Consider the following 12167-nt stretch of genomic DNA (forward strand, 5'->3'; position numbering starts at 1 on the left):
GCAAATATCCTAACCTCTTGATTCCACGTTTTCTAAAGTTTAAGAAGGTCAGAGGTTCCCTTAATATCACTTCATGAAAAAAATGAATGCCAAAGAAAGCCTCCTTTTACAACCAATCATGAGAAACAGGATCATTGGATTCCATAGGCGTGAGTCTGAGTTACCTACTGCAGGACAATCATCAGGGGAATTATGAACCCAAGCAGTTGGGGACTGTGGACATGTTTGAGGTGACTGGGAGGCTTGCTGCTTGCTTCACCAGACAGAGAGAGACGTTTTCTTTTGATTTTGTGAAGGGTTGCCGTATAGAAAAGGAAGCAGACAAGTGAACTATAGTCACAATTCCCAATGTGGACCTCTCTACTGGCAGCCTACAGGAATTTCTCTCTCTCTCTCTCCCTCAAAAGTCCAAAAGAGCTGAAGCCTGCTACTGCCAAAAATGGAGCCCCTATAAACCAACCATTAGTAAGCAAGCCATTGGATTTCATCTCAAAGATGACAACATTTTGAATACTGAATTCTAGCAGATCATCCGTAAAGATATTGTCCCTTCACATTTGAAATCACACGTTCAAAGACAGATAGAAAGATGGATAAGAATAAGATACATACAACAATTGAAATCACCATTATCTTTCACAGAGAGAGCTCTGAGATTTGATAGAAGAAGCTGTATCATATTATGAACATAGCTATGCAGATCCATCTGACAACTGACAAAGATAACAACAGCATCAACAACAACACCTTGAAATGTAAATAACCTTAATTAACCTTGGCTCCTCCCCAAAGGAAGAACAGTTTTTTAGTCCAAGGAGGGCAAGGACACAGAACAAGAGCTTGAGACTCTCAGAGGGTGATAACAGTGTCATACTCACCATGACCATCATTTGCACCAACAGAACTCTTACAATGAGCAATTGCCCCCTGTATAGCGCTATGCAACTCCTGCATGCTGCTGCTGTCCATGGAGTAAGACGAGAACTCCCCATAGCTCAGAACCCCACTGTGGCTCGGTGACGACCTCATGGAAGAAGGGCAGCTGCCCGCGTAAGCGTGGCCGCCTCCTCTCCCCTTCCTCTTGCTGGACCTGAGATTGCCGGAGAAAGAGTGGGTGTGGCCATGGAAGCTGTGGCTCCCAACGCTGTGGTAGCTAATGCCGCTGCTGCAACTGTCTCTTCCCTTCACGAATCGATCTTCGATCCTGTGATGGGAGATCTTATCGTACAGGGGCTTCATCTTGTTGAGGTATTTCTGGAAGACTTGCTTTGCCGATTTGCTCATTTTCTTGCTCTTGGTGATGAAGATGGACGAAAGTGTAGCCTTTGGTTGGGGTTTCTGTTGCGCCGCTGCTGCTGGGGGTGGCGGCAGCGGCAGCGGCGGCGCGCTAATTGGGGGAAGTGGTGGTTGCTTTTTGTGGGGGAAGCGGGCGAAGTGGCGAAATTTCTTGTGGGTGGTCGGGTGGGAGGGGTCATCGTCGTCGGTGGTGGCGGAGCTGGGGCGACGGGAGGAGTCGCAGGAGCTGCTGTTGGAGTCGCGGGAGCTCGTGGCCTCGGAACTCCATCCACTAGATTCGACCGCCGCGGAATGCGTTAGCGCCGGCGGCGGTGGAATGGGGAAGTTGGAACCTGACGATCGCGAAAAGGACCGGGTGGTTGTCGTCTTCGTGGTTGGTGGTGACGGCGGAGGTGGAGCTGCTGCATTCGACGGGGTGATAAGGGTCTGAATGGCATGGAGGCGAGGTGGGAGGTGGAGAGGGAGGAGTTGGCCCTTGAAGAAGAGATCATCAGCAGGGCAGAGGCTAGGGGAGGTCTTCTTCACCACAGGGGAGAGAGACACCGTGAACTCGAAGTCCTGGGAGGTAGAGGAGGAAGCAGAGGAGGAGTGACTCAGGTGGCGGTGCTCTGCTGATTTCCCCATCACCCATGTAGCGAAACACAGACAGAGAGATGCACCTCAAGAACGAAAAAGAAAGCACAAGAGGACGAAGCTTGTTAAGAGTAAGCCACAAAGAGAAAGTGAGGGATGAAAGACAAGGAGAGAGACATGACTCTCAGACTGCTCTGTGATGAGGCCCTTCAAGACTCTGGGACTACACAGAGTATCAGGGAAGCAGAAGACTCTTGGCTAGAGAGAGAGAGTTTGAAGTAAATGTCCATGGCTGAAACTGCTTAAAACCAATTTAGAGAGAGAGGGTGATGATGAAGGGCGGATGGGCCACATGGGGAGGCGCTGTTCTGGGGCAGTGCTTCTTCCCCATGACTTACAAAATGAGTAATCTGTGAGCCTTTTGATATCACCAGGCTCCATTTTTCCAGAGCAATGTGATTTTACCAAACGCCCACAGAGAAATTCTCTCATCATTTTCGACGCATGGACCCGTCTCCTTGGATCATCCATGGCCGTGGGTCAGGCCATCGGCCTCAGCCATTAGATACAATCCGATCCCTGCCAGTGAATTATCTCGCCCAGACCATGGAGACAGCAACATGACATGGCCGGCGAACCCTGCATCATGTGGCGCAACTTTCTTGATGAAAACTCATCAATCCCAATTCCTGGTTCAGGATGCTCGTTCAGTGTGTACCAACTAGATTTTTTCCAATAATTGTAAACTTATAAATATCCCATCGAACTGTTTCGAAAAAATTTAAAATGAAAAAAAAAATCTAATTAAAAAATTAGATCAAATTCAAATTTAAGAAATGACATTTGAGTGACATCTGCATTCATATCAAATTTAGTTTTCAATAAATATCTTATGCTCTTACATTTTGAAAATCGATTGGATTCGATTTGGTTACAATGTAAACGTAAAACATTTGTGAAGTCAGATTTCAGAGTCATATATAACTTTTTTGGTTTATATTCAAACCCAAACATGTGAATATCTAAAAAAGTGAATACACTTAAATGTATATCAGATATGAATTTGATTCATTGACATTCGTATACCCAAAGGAAAGTTGAAACACCTTCTTCAGTGCTAGTGCTATCAGGATCCGGATGAAATCAGTGCTAAAATTGATTAGATTCGAGTGCTATTTATAAATTCTTAACACTTTTTAATTCCTTTTTATTTTAATTAGCTTTATATATATATATATATTTATAGCATTGTCACATATATTGTATACAAGTATTATATGATGAGGAATTTCTCAACTATAATACCGAAAAGTTGTATATCTCAAGAATATCTCTAAAAAAATCTTTGCAAATTTTTTTAAATTTAAAACGTTTAATAAATTCTGAAAATTATAAAAAATAAAAATTAATAAAAAAATATAAAAAAGACATGAACAATACGTGTTTTTTTACGTTTTTTTATTTTTTGATGTTTTTTAAAAAGACACATTTAATTACCGTTTTATACAACTGACTTATTTTCTCTAAGTATTATACGAATAATACGCATTTTATATGACAATGATATATAGTTAGTATCTCTTGCCGATTCAGCTGAACCTAAGAATTCACTGAATCGTGAGATTCACTTGTATGATTCATTCATCGTTAGATTGTTATAGTACTAATATTTTTCTTCTTTTCTAATTACGTGTGGACGTCTGCACTGAGAAGACGTGCCCGTAGTCAACTGAATTTAATGAAGTTTATACCCACGAAACTCATGCACATATTTTATGCAAAGATTCTTCTTCTCAGCAAATATTAAAGAGCAAAAGTCGAGAGCTGACGCCATGAATGAACAGCTTTTATGTGCAGAAATTAAGAGAGCGATAGGCAAGGTTGGTAGGTGGCTCTTTCTTTCATTATTTGATAGAGATGGGCAATGTCGCCACCATATAAGTACTTTGCATATACGAAGCAGCCCCCTTAATTAGTCCTTTTATTGTCCTTTTTTTATTTTTATTTTATTAATTTAAAATAGTTTAAATTATTTTTAATTTTTTCAAAAAATAAAAAAATAAAGCGATGCGAACCCCATATGAAGATGTGTAGTGATAAGTATAGGCCGAAAACGATGTATTTGTCCTTTTCAAAGCATCATTCACGTTGGTAAGCTCGCGTTGGCCTCGAGAGGAACTAAGTGTAGAGATGTCAATGTATCTTATTTGAATATGATATTCTATTAAACAGTTATGAAAAAATCAGATGTGAAAAAAATTCATATCCAATTAAAAAATTAGATCGGATTCATATTTAAGAAATGACACCTGATCGAATTCAGATATATATATATATAATCAGATTTAGTTTTAAGCAAATATCCTACATCTTTTACATTTTGAGAATTGACAGATTTGGTTCAAAATTCGGATTCAGATGTGAGTGTAAAAATCGAACACATATCGGATTCAATGAAATCGGATTTCAAATTCAGACACGACTTTTATTCGTTCGTATTTGAATCCGAATTCGAATCCGAACATATGAACATTCGAAAAAGTGGATTCAGTTAAGAGTATATCCAATTTGAATCTGTTGTCCTCCTTGACTAAGAACACACTTAACTGTGGTCAAAGCGTTAGTGAAATCTGCTTTCAAACTGAATTGGCTTTTTTTAAGTAGATCGAATGAGAAAAAAATGCAAAGCACAAAAACATGAGAAAAGAAGAAAAATTACCTTCCTGTAAGAACAAGATGGAAAAGGATGAAAAAAAAGAGAGATGGTAAGTCTCAAACCACTAAGTCAGGACAAAAACCAGACTGCTTAAAAGGTATATCTTTTGCAATCTAACCTTACAGATACAATATCAAAAATAAATTGATAAGAAACATATATTAAGTTAATTATTTTTGTAAGTTAATATTATATTCATAATAAATGACACTAAACGGCTGGTATGGCACCAAATTTTTTGTCATGGACAAATCTCTTATATATATATATATATATATATATACATACGCACACACACTCATAAAGGTCATAATAAAAATAATTGGGTTATTTTCTTACTCTCAATAATAAAAACAATGAGATACTCATTTACTTCCAATTCTGAGGAAGTTGATATAAATGATTGAAGATGTAAGCTGTAGTCATCAGATAATATATAATATGCTAGACACCAAGGGGCGGAGCCATAAATTTTTTTTGGGAAAGCAAATAGTATTTTTAAAATTTGTACAAAGGCCGAATAACAATTTTCAGAATTTTTACATTTGCCAAGTTAAAATTTTCAAAAATATATAATAAATTGTGGTTTCATATATTTATTCATCAAAAGGTTGTTGAGAAGACATGGATCGATCAATTAATTTTTCCATTGAACGATTCTATGCATTATTATTATTTTAAATCCACGTAATTATTATCATGCCAAGTAATGTTTACTCTAAGGTATGTTGTCCTCAAGTTTTTATTTTTTAAAACAGATAAAAATTTCATGCCAAGTGTGGTTAGTCTAAGGGGTGTTGTCCTCAACTTTTCATGAAACAACTAATAAGATGATAATTCACTTCAATCAATATTAGGATGATAGTTTTGAACCTCAAGATCAAATAAAGTGCATGAGATCAAGAAAAGAGTAAAAAAGATCCAAATGGGAGGTGCCTATACTTGGATTATGTTTGGATCCAATATCCAAATCTAAGTAGTGCAAATCCTTTTTTATCAAAAAATAAATCTACTACGCAATACTATCACCTAAGTCTGGGCATCGGGGGTAGACCCGATAAGAAATAGGGGTCGGGCCAACCCAACACTCGAAACCTTGACCCGAGCCTGGCACAGGCCAGGGTCGATTAAATTATAAAATATATATTTTAAATATAAAATAATATATAAATATTAAAAACCATAATAAATTATTATGGTTATATATAAAAAATAATTAAATATGTATTAAAAGACTATTTCGGGCCCATTCGGGCCGGCCCGATAATATTTTGAGTCATCCCGGTGCCCTTTTTTTCTAGGCTAGAGTTGGGCACCAGCGGCCCGGCTCGATGCCCAGGCTTACTATCCCTTAAGTGATCATCTCCTCCTTTCCCTTTTATGATGACGGTGCTGGAAGAAAATAATATCGCTATTTTCTCCATGCAAGTTAGAGTAAAAAAAAAAACCTCACTTTTGGATCTATTTTTAACTGAGGATAAATTCTTTCTTTTGAGTGTAATTTAGTAGTCAGGCAAATGGTATGAATTTGAGGTTGTTATCGCTTTACAGTAATTCTCAAGTTTATATTACTTTTGTTTTAAAAGACAAAAGATTTGGTTTCTTTTATTTGTTTTAAGTTCTAAATCATATTGGAGATTGTTCCTCGGTAAATCATATTCATCTATGAGCACCTTAATAGCCCATTGGATCATGTTTAAGCTTTTGTGTTTTCAACAGTCTGTTGCCTCAAGGGTTTAAGGTTACGTTGGATCTGGGTGGTTTTATACAGGGCCGGAGCAAGAATTTTTCATGAAGAGGACGAATTAAAGTTTTTAAATTTTGACGAAGGCCGAAATTTTATTTTTCAAAATTTTTATATAGGACAAATGAATTTTTTTAAAATTTATATGTAAATTTTTTTTACAATAATATATTTTTTGAGTGGGGGCAGGACCCATGTAAGCCCTACCGTTTAGGGTTTAAAAAAATAAAACTTATGAACACTGACCAGTTCAATGTACAGAAGATGTAAGAAGGAAGGTTTTTTCATAAAAAAAAAAATCAAGAGAAGTCCGATTTTTTTGAAGAGGAGGGGGAAGTTTTTCTGAATTCGTTGAAAAATGTATGGTATTTTTTTTTTTTTGTGCATCAAAGGGGCCTTTCTATTAGATAGATACGTTAATAGAAACTGGTAACTAAAAGTGTGGTTAAAACAAATTTGTGAAACGATAAGCGGGTCCTTGTAAATACATTAAGTTTTGAGCGCCTTTTTCTAGGAGATGGTTTTAAATGAAAGGGGAAGTGACCGTTGGAGGCCCCAAAGACTCCTTCTTGTTGAGCCGTTATCGCCTGCTTCTCTTTTTCCCAACTATATTCGTGAGTCGATCTTCGTCTTCTTCCACCTCTGCATCTTCTTCCTGTATTGTTTCTGCGCATCTCGTTTCAAGCGCGCTCCCCAAATCAGGTAATTTCTTCACTTTAAGTTCTTGAAATGACCAATCTATGGGATTCTTTTATTCTTTGCCTTTCAGTTCCTCAACAACGAAGATCCGCCTCCAGATTTTAGGGTTTCGATTCTCTAATTTTAGAATGATACATTCCAAATAATGGAGTCTCTGCTGCATCCGAGAAGGCATCACAATCGTCGCCATCCATTTTTTTCCTGTCCTCCTTTCAGCCGTAACCACCATGGGACTTGGCGGAAGAATCCGGCACGGAATCATGTCCTCCTCCGACCGGCCGCATTGATTGCACGGTACGGTCGTTTGGCAACCCTCCCCACTTTCCCAATTTGACGACCCTCATGGCCTCGTCCTCCTCTCTCTTCACAATTTCTTTCCTAGAATCAACCACCTTACCAGGCGGCAGTCTCCGCACAGGTGCCGGAGAATCTTTATGCTCCGCACTCTTCACATTCTCCCTTTTGGGACTCAGCTTACCAGGCGGCAACCTCGGTGCCGTCGCCGGCCTCTCGGCGAGCTAGAGCCAAATAACGAGCCAGCTTTGGGCCTACTGGGGATCTGCTCCCAGGCAAACGGGGAAGCGCCTGGGTTCCTCACCGGCCCGGACTTGAACTCAGTCTTATAGACGCGCGGCGACTAGTTACTCACGTTCGCTGCCCCTGTCCTCCATTTCCTATCTGATGCACGCAACACAGAAGCAGAAGCAGACGCAAGGGCAGCGGCATGACTCCTCACATAAAGAAGTGGTGCCTTGAAACCCAACTGCTTCTCCTCCATCTACCCCACAAAACGAACGAGAGAGCCCCGTGAAAGCCTAAAACATTTTCCCCATATCCACGAAAGCTTACCCAGAAACCTAGCTCCCTTCCTAACAACCACAGCATAAAGAAGCCAAAACTAAGTTAAATAATAACAAAACAATGGTTTGTTAATTTTTAGGGCTGGGAGTGGGTATGGAGGTCAGGGCCATCTTCTCGTTGTCTGTCAGTACCATTGAGTCTAACATGGGTAATCTGGCGTAATATACTGGCCTGAGGTTATGTTGAGTTCATCGATTGAAAAACTGATCTCTTTTGTCACAAATAGGGACTGTGTTGCCATGCCATCTGTTCCCTTCTAGCTCAGATGATTATGTTCAGTCCTCTTCTCTGTTTCATGTGGCCGATAGCATGAGTCTGGGCTTTCAATCACAGAACCTCACATGAGCACCTATGTTGAACGGCCAGTATCAAGTTCCTTAGATGGCAGATGCGATCGTCAGGGCATTGGTTGTTGCATGGATCAATATGAAGTTTGGTGTAAGAGATCTGTTTCTTGAAGTGATACAGATCCAAGAATGGTTAATCTGACCCTTCTTACTTTTTTGTTTCATATTGCTCTGGCATCAAAGCCTTGGAACATCGAAATGTGGCCCATTTGAGAATTAATATTCGGACGATGTAATGAGAACATTCCGGACGCCTTTGCGTGCTTGATAATGCAAGAAATTTATGCTTTAACGAAGAACACAAGAAAATCCAAGCGCGCACTGCCATTTTTACAACAGTTTAGCTACAAAGAGAGGTTTTGCACTAGTTGACATCGTACAAAGATATGTATTATTTTCACCCTCAGCTCCAGAAGTCTGGCAGAAACCTGCATTGGATACATGAATCATAACTGAGAAGTACTTCAATGTATCATGGGGATGATAATTGATAACAGAGTCATCTTTCAAGTGGAATTGCAGTTTTATCTGCAGTTTACCTTGACTATTTACTAGTGCTCAATGATGTCGTTGCAGTTAACCATCTCATATCAGCGAAGTGTATAAATTCAATTGTTATTTGTTGCTGTTCTGGTGGGATTTCTTTGGTTATTACAAATAAGCATTAAAGGCTCACATGCTTCAATTGGTTGTACATGAGTACGGTTTCTATTATAATATAACATCATATTTGGCTTTTTCTAGCTGGAAATGCTAATCTTTTCTAGTACTTGCAGGATATATTGGCAAAACATCATCTTATTATTTGATTCCTTAAAGTGAAAGTCGAGAGTTTTCTGGGTAAGCTTTTTGTCGACTTTCTTAATGTTACGATGATTCCCTCCGTTTTACCTGCTGCATGTCCTAGCTTGGAACTTTTGGCTTTCTTTGTGACGCTTACATCCTCAATTCTCCTCATCTTGAATTTTGCATAACATGGCGTGGGACATTGGATTATAATAAAAAAATCCTTAAATTGAAAATATTGTTTTCTTTGTGGTTATTTTTATGTATTTTCTACTGCCACCATCATCTGCAAAAGCCATTCAAATGAAGATCTGTTGTTTGCTTTTAACACAAGCAGCTAACCGTTTCATTGTTTCTATGTTTTTGCTACTTGAATTATTTCAGTGCCTTTTGTTTGAAATGTCATATGCTTGAATCTTGATATGGATAGCCTTGGAAATTTACAAATTTTAATTATTTTGCTTGTACAAAATAATGAAAGTTTCACACAAAATCTTGATCCTGTTATGAGGAATTGGATCACATTTTTTCACTAGTCACTGTTTCAACTTGTGAATGCCAAAAGTAAGATTTATGTCATATGCCAAATCGCTGGTAAAAGGAACCCCTAGAATGATGCAACTTCCGCACTGCATAAAATTGAAGCCATTGGCATCATTCTTTATTTGGTCATTTATCATTCAGTCTTAAAATGGAACTAATAAAGAACTTGAGAACCAAAGGGTTTCTGTCCAACTTGTTTTGAACATTTCAGATTGAAATTAAACTGCATCATTAGAAAAAATTATATAAATTTTTTCTTCATAATCATAGGGTGGAATAAAATTGATAATCTGACAGCTAAAGAGTTCCTTTTTTCAGTTTGATGAATATCATATTGGAAAACAAATTGCATGTTCTAGATTCTTCCAGCATGGTCTGCGTGTATTAGTTACCTTCTCATGTTTTTTGTAACTTGGATATTTTCAGAGAAAAATGGCTAGTCGTGTTCCAGTTCAAGTTCAAGATCAGAACTCAGAGCTTCATATCAAAGGCATGACTTCACGAGCTCAGTTCAAGTTAAAGCTTGTGTACAGTACATTTCATCTTATTCACTTACTTTCATTGGTGAAAACGATATCAAATTTAAAGTGAACAATTTTCTTTTAGGTGCCAATCAAATGTTATCAACTAAAACACGTCAAAAGAGTGGCCAAGTAGTGCGAAAGCCCTTGTCAGATCTCACAAATGTGGGCAAATCTTTGACCACACATGCTTCAAAGACAAATCAGCCAAAGAGAAAAACTTCCAAGGCAGTAGTCGTTAACAAAAAAGGCAAAAGCAATTTTCTGAATGAACCGACAGAATGCTTCCACTTTACAGGAACAGATATGGAGCACTATCAGAAGAAAATGAGAGAGAAAGGTAGAGCAGCAACCAAAACTGCATTAATCTTTTATCTTCCATTTGGTGCATTTTTTCTGATTGCTCAGGCTTGGTCTTGGTCTTAGATGTTGAAAAGAAAGTACAGGAAGTGGTATCATCCTTCAAGCCTCGTTTGCACATACCTTGGCCTGACTTATATCAAAATGAGGTATGAAAAAAGTACAAGAAGTATTAAGTATTATTTTGGACAACCATAGCATGAGCATATTATATACTCTGAGAAATCACCTCTTGAAAATGACCTGCAACTGACCATTTCTTATAATAAAGTCACTATGGGACTTGAACTTAGGGCTACCTCCTCTTTGGATATGTATTATTTTGACTGCTTGCTATTGAATCCTGTCTTGCAAAATTTTTTTCTTGTCTTTTTGTCATTTTTTTCTTCTCTTAACAAAGCCTGTTTATTGGCATTCAGTTCTATGATTACTTGGTCTATCTATGATTCCATGAACTTTCAGGCTGATTTTGATTTACGAATTTTCCAGAGTAGTCCCGAAAGGAAATATTTGCCGGAAATGAAGCTTGAGTGGTGGGGTGACTCCCCATCATTGCGGTCACCATTGAAGCCTGCTGAAGATGACCCTATTTTGGATGATCAAGATGATTGGTTGCAGCTGGCTCTAAAAGAGTCTCCAGTTATTTCCTGGAGGCGACCTCCATTGTAGTAGCCTTTGAGGGAAGATAAGAGTGTGTGTGGTACATGACCACCAAAGTATTTTAGGATTCTTTTTGTCAGGATTACATACAGTTCTCTAGATATTTTCCTAATGTCGTGTATAACATACAGTGCTCTAGATATTTTCCTAATGTCGTGTATAACATAGTGCTCTAGATATTTTCCTAATGTCGTGTATATTTTTCATCCCCATATGACTTTCTTCTCACTTTGGTTTCTCTTTTTTTGCAATCTTCTCCGGTTTCCCTTTTTTGCAGTCTTCCCTGTTTAATTCTCACGCCCATCGCACATACCCGCACGGATATATAATTGCATTCCTTATTGCACATACATTTGGTTAGTTGGGAAAAACTTCGAAAGCTTACATAAATCATAAGATAATTATTTAGAATATGACAAAAGATTTATTTGGTGGTTGACCAAACCATGCTGGCCGTAAAGTCATTTTGTTAATGAATCTCTCTCTCTCTCAACAGACTCTAGTTGTATGATAAGATGATCGAGATTGGATTTATATGCTCTTCCCTTTCATAGTATTTGAAAAAAAAAAAAAAAACGGCAACTTCCAAACGATTTGATCCAATGTTTATCAGAGTCGCTTTTGGAATAGAATGAAGCTAGCCAACGAGTCAGTCGACTGAAACTCAGTTTTCAATTAGTAAATAAATATTTAAAAACCATTTTTTAAATAATTAAACATTAATTAAAAAATATTTGAGATCCTGAGCAATTAGGATGTCAACTTGAATGAAACTCTCTCTTTAGTGGCCATTTGATATCCTGAAATGAGTATTATGTGTCCTTTTTCTTAAGGATGTTTCTGATTTGGTTCGGATACCTGACCAAATCATTGAAGTCAGATACCGAGATATATATATCCAATTAAGAAATCAGATCTGATTTGGAATGATATCCAATCAGATTCATACATACATAAATACCGATAGAATTTAGCTTTAGATCCGATTTAGTTTTAAATAAATGTCATGTATCTAAACACCCTTTCATTTTGAAACTTGGTCAGATTTGGCTCAAAATTCG

General features: G+C 38.1%; 2 protein-coding genes across 2 annotated transcripts; one reads left to right on the plus strand and one right to left on the minus strand.

Moving 5' to 3' along the window:
- Positions 1-605: 605 nt before the first annotated feature.
- On the minus strand, positions 606-2430 carry LOC116247024 (probable membrane-associated kinase regulator 1). The gene has a single exon (XM_031618968.2). It carries the CDS (start codon positions 1918-1920, stop codon positions 850-852), a length of 1071 nt encoding a protein of 356 aa, XP_031474828.1. The 5' UTR covers positions 1921-2430; the 3' UTR covers positions 606-849.
- Positions 2431-6888: 4458 nt separating this feature from the next.
- Positions 6889-11294, plus strand: LOC116248720 (uncharacterized). Its single transcript, XM_031621670.2, has 6 exons — positions 6889-7031; positions 9013-9076; positions 9992-10055; positions 10172-10426; positions 10513-10595; positions 10936-11294. The coding sequence occupies exons 3-6, from the start codon at positions 9998-10000 to the stop codon at positions 11113-11115; spliced, it is 576 nt and encodes a 191-aa protein (XP_031477530.1). The 5' UTR covers positions 6889-7031; positions 9013-9076; positions 9992-9997; the 3' UTR covers positions 11116-11294.
- The last annotated feature ends 873 nt before the right edge of the window (positions 11295-12167 follow it).

The sequence above is a fragment of the Nymphaea colorata genome, chromosome 2 (genome assembly GCF_008831285.2).
Source record: "Nymphaea colorata isolate Beijing-Zhang1983 chromosome 2, ASM883128v2, whole genome shotgun sequence".
NCBI lineage: Eukaryota > Viridiplantae > Streptophyta > Magnoliopsida > Nymphaeales > Nymphaeaceae > Nymphaea > Nymphaea colorata.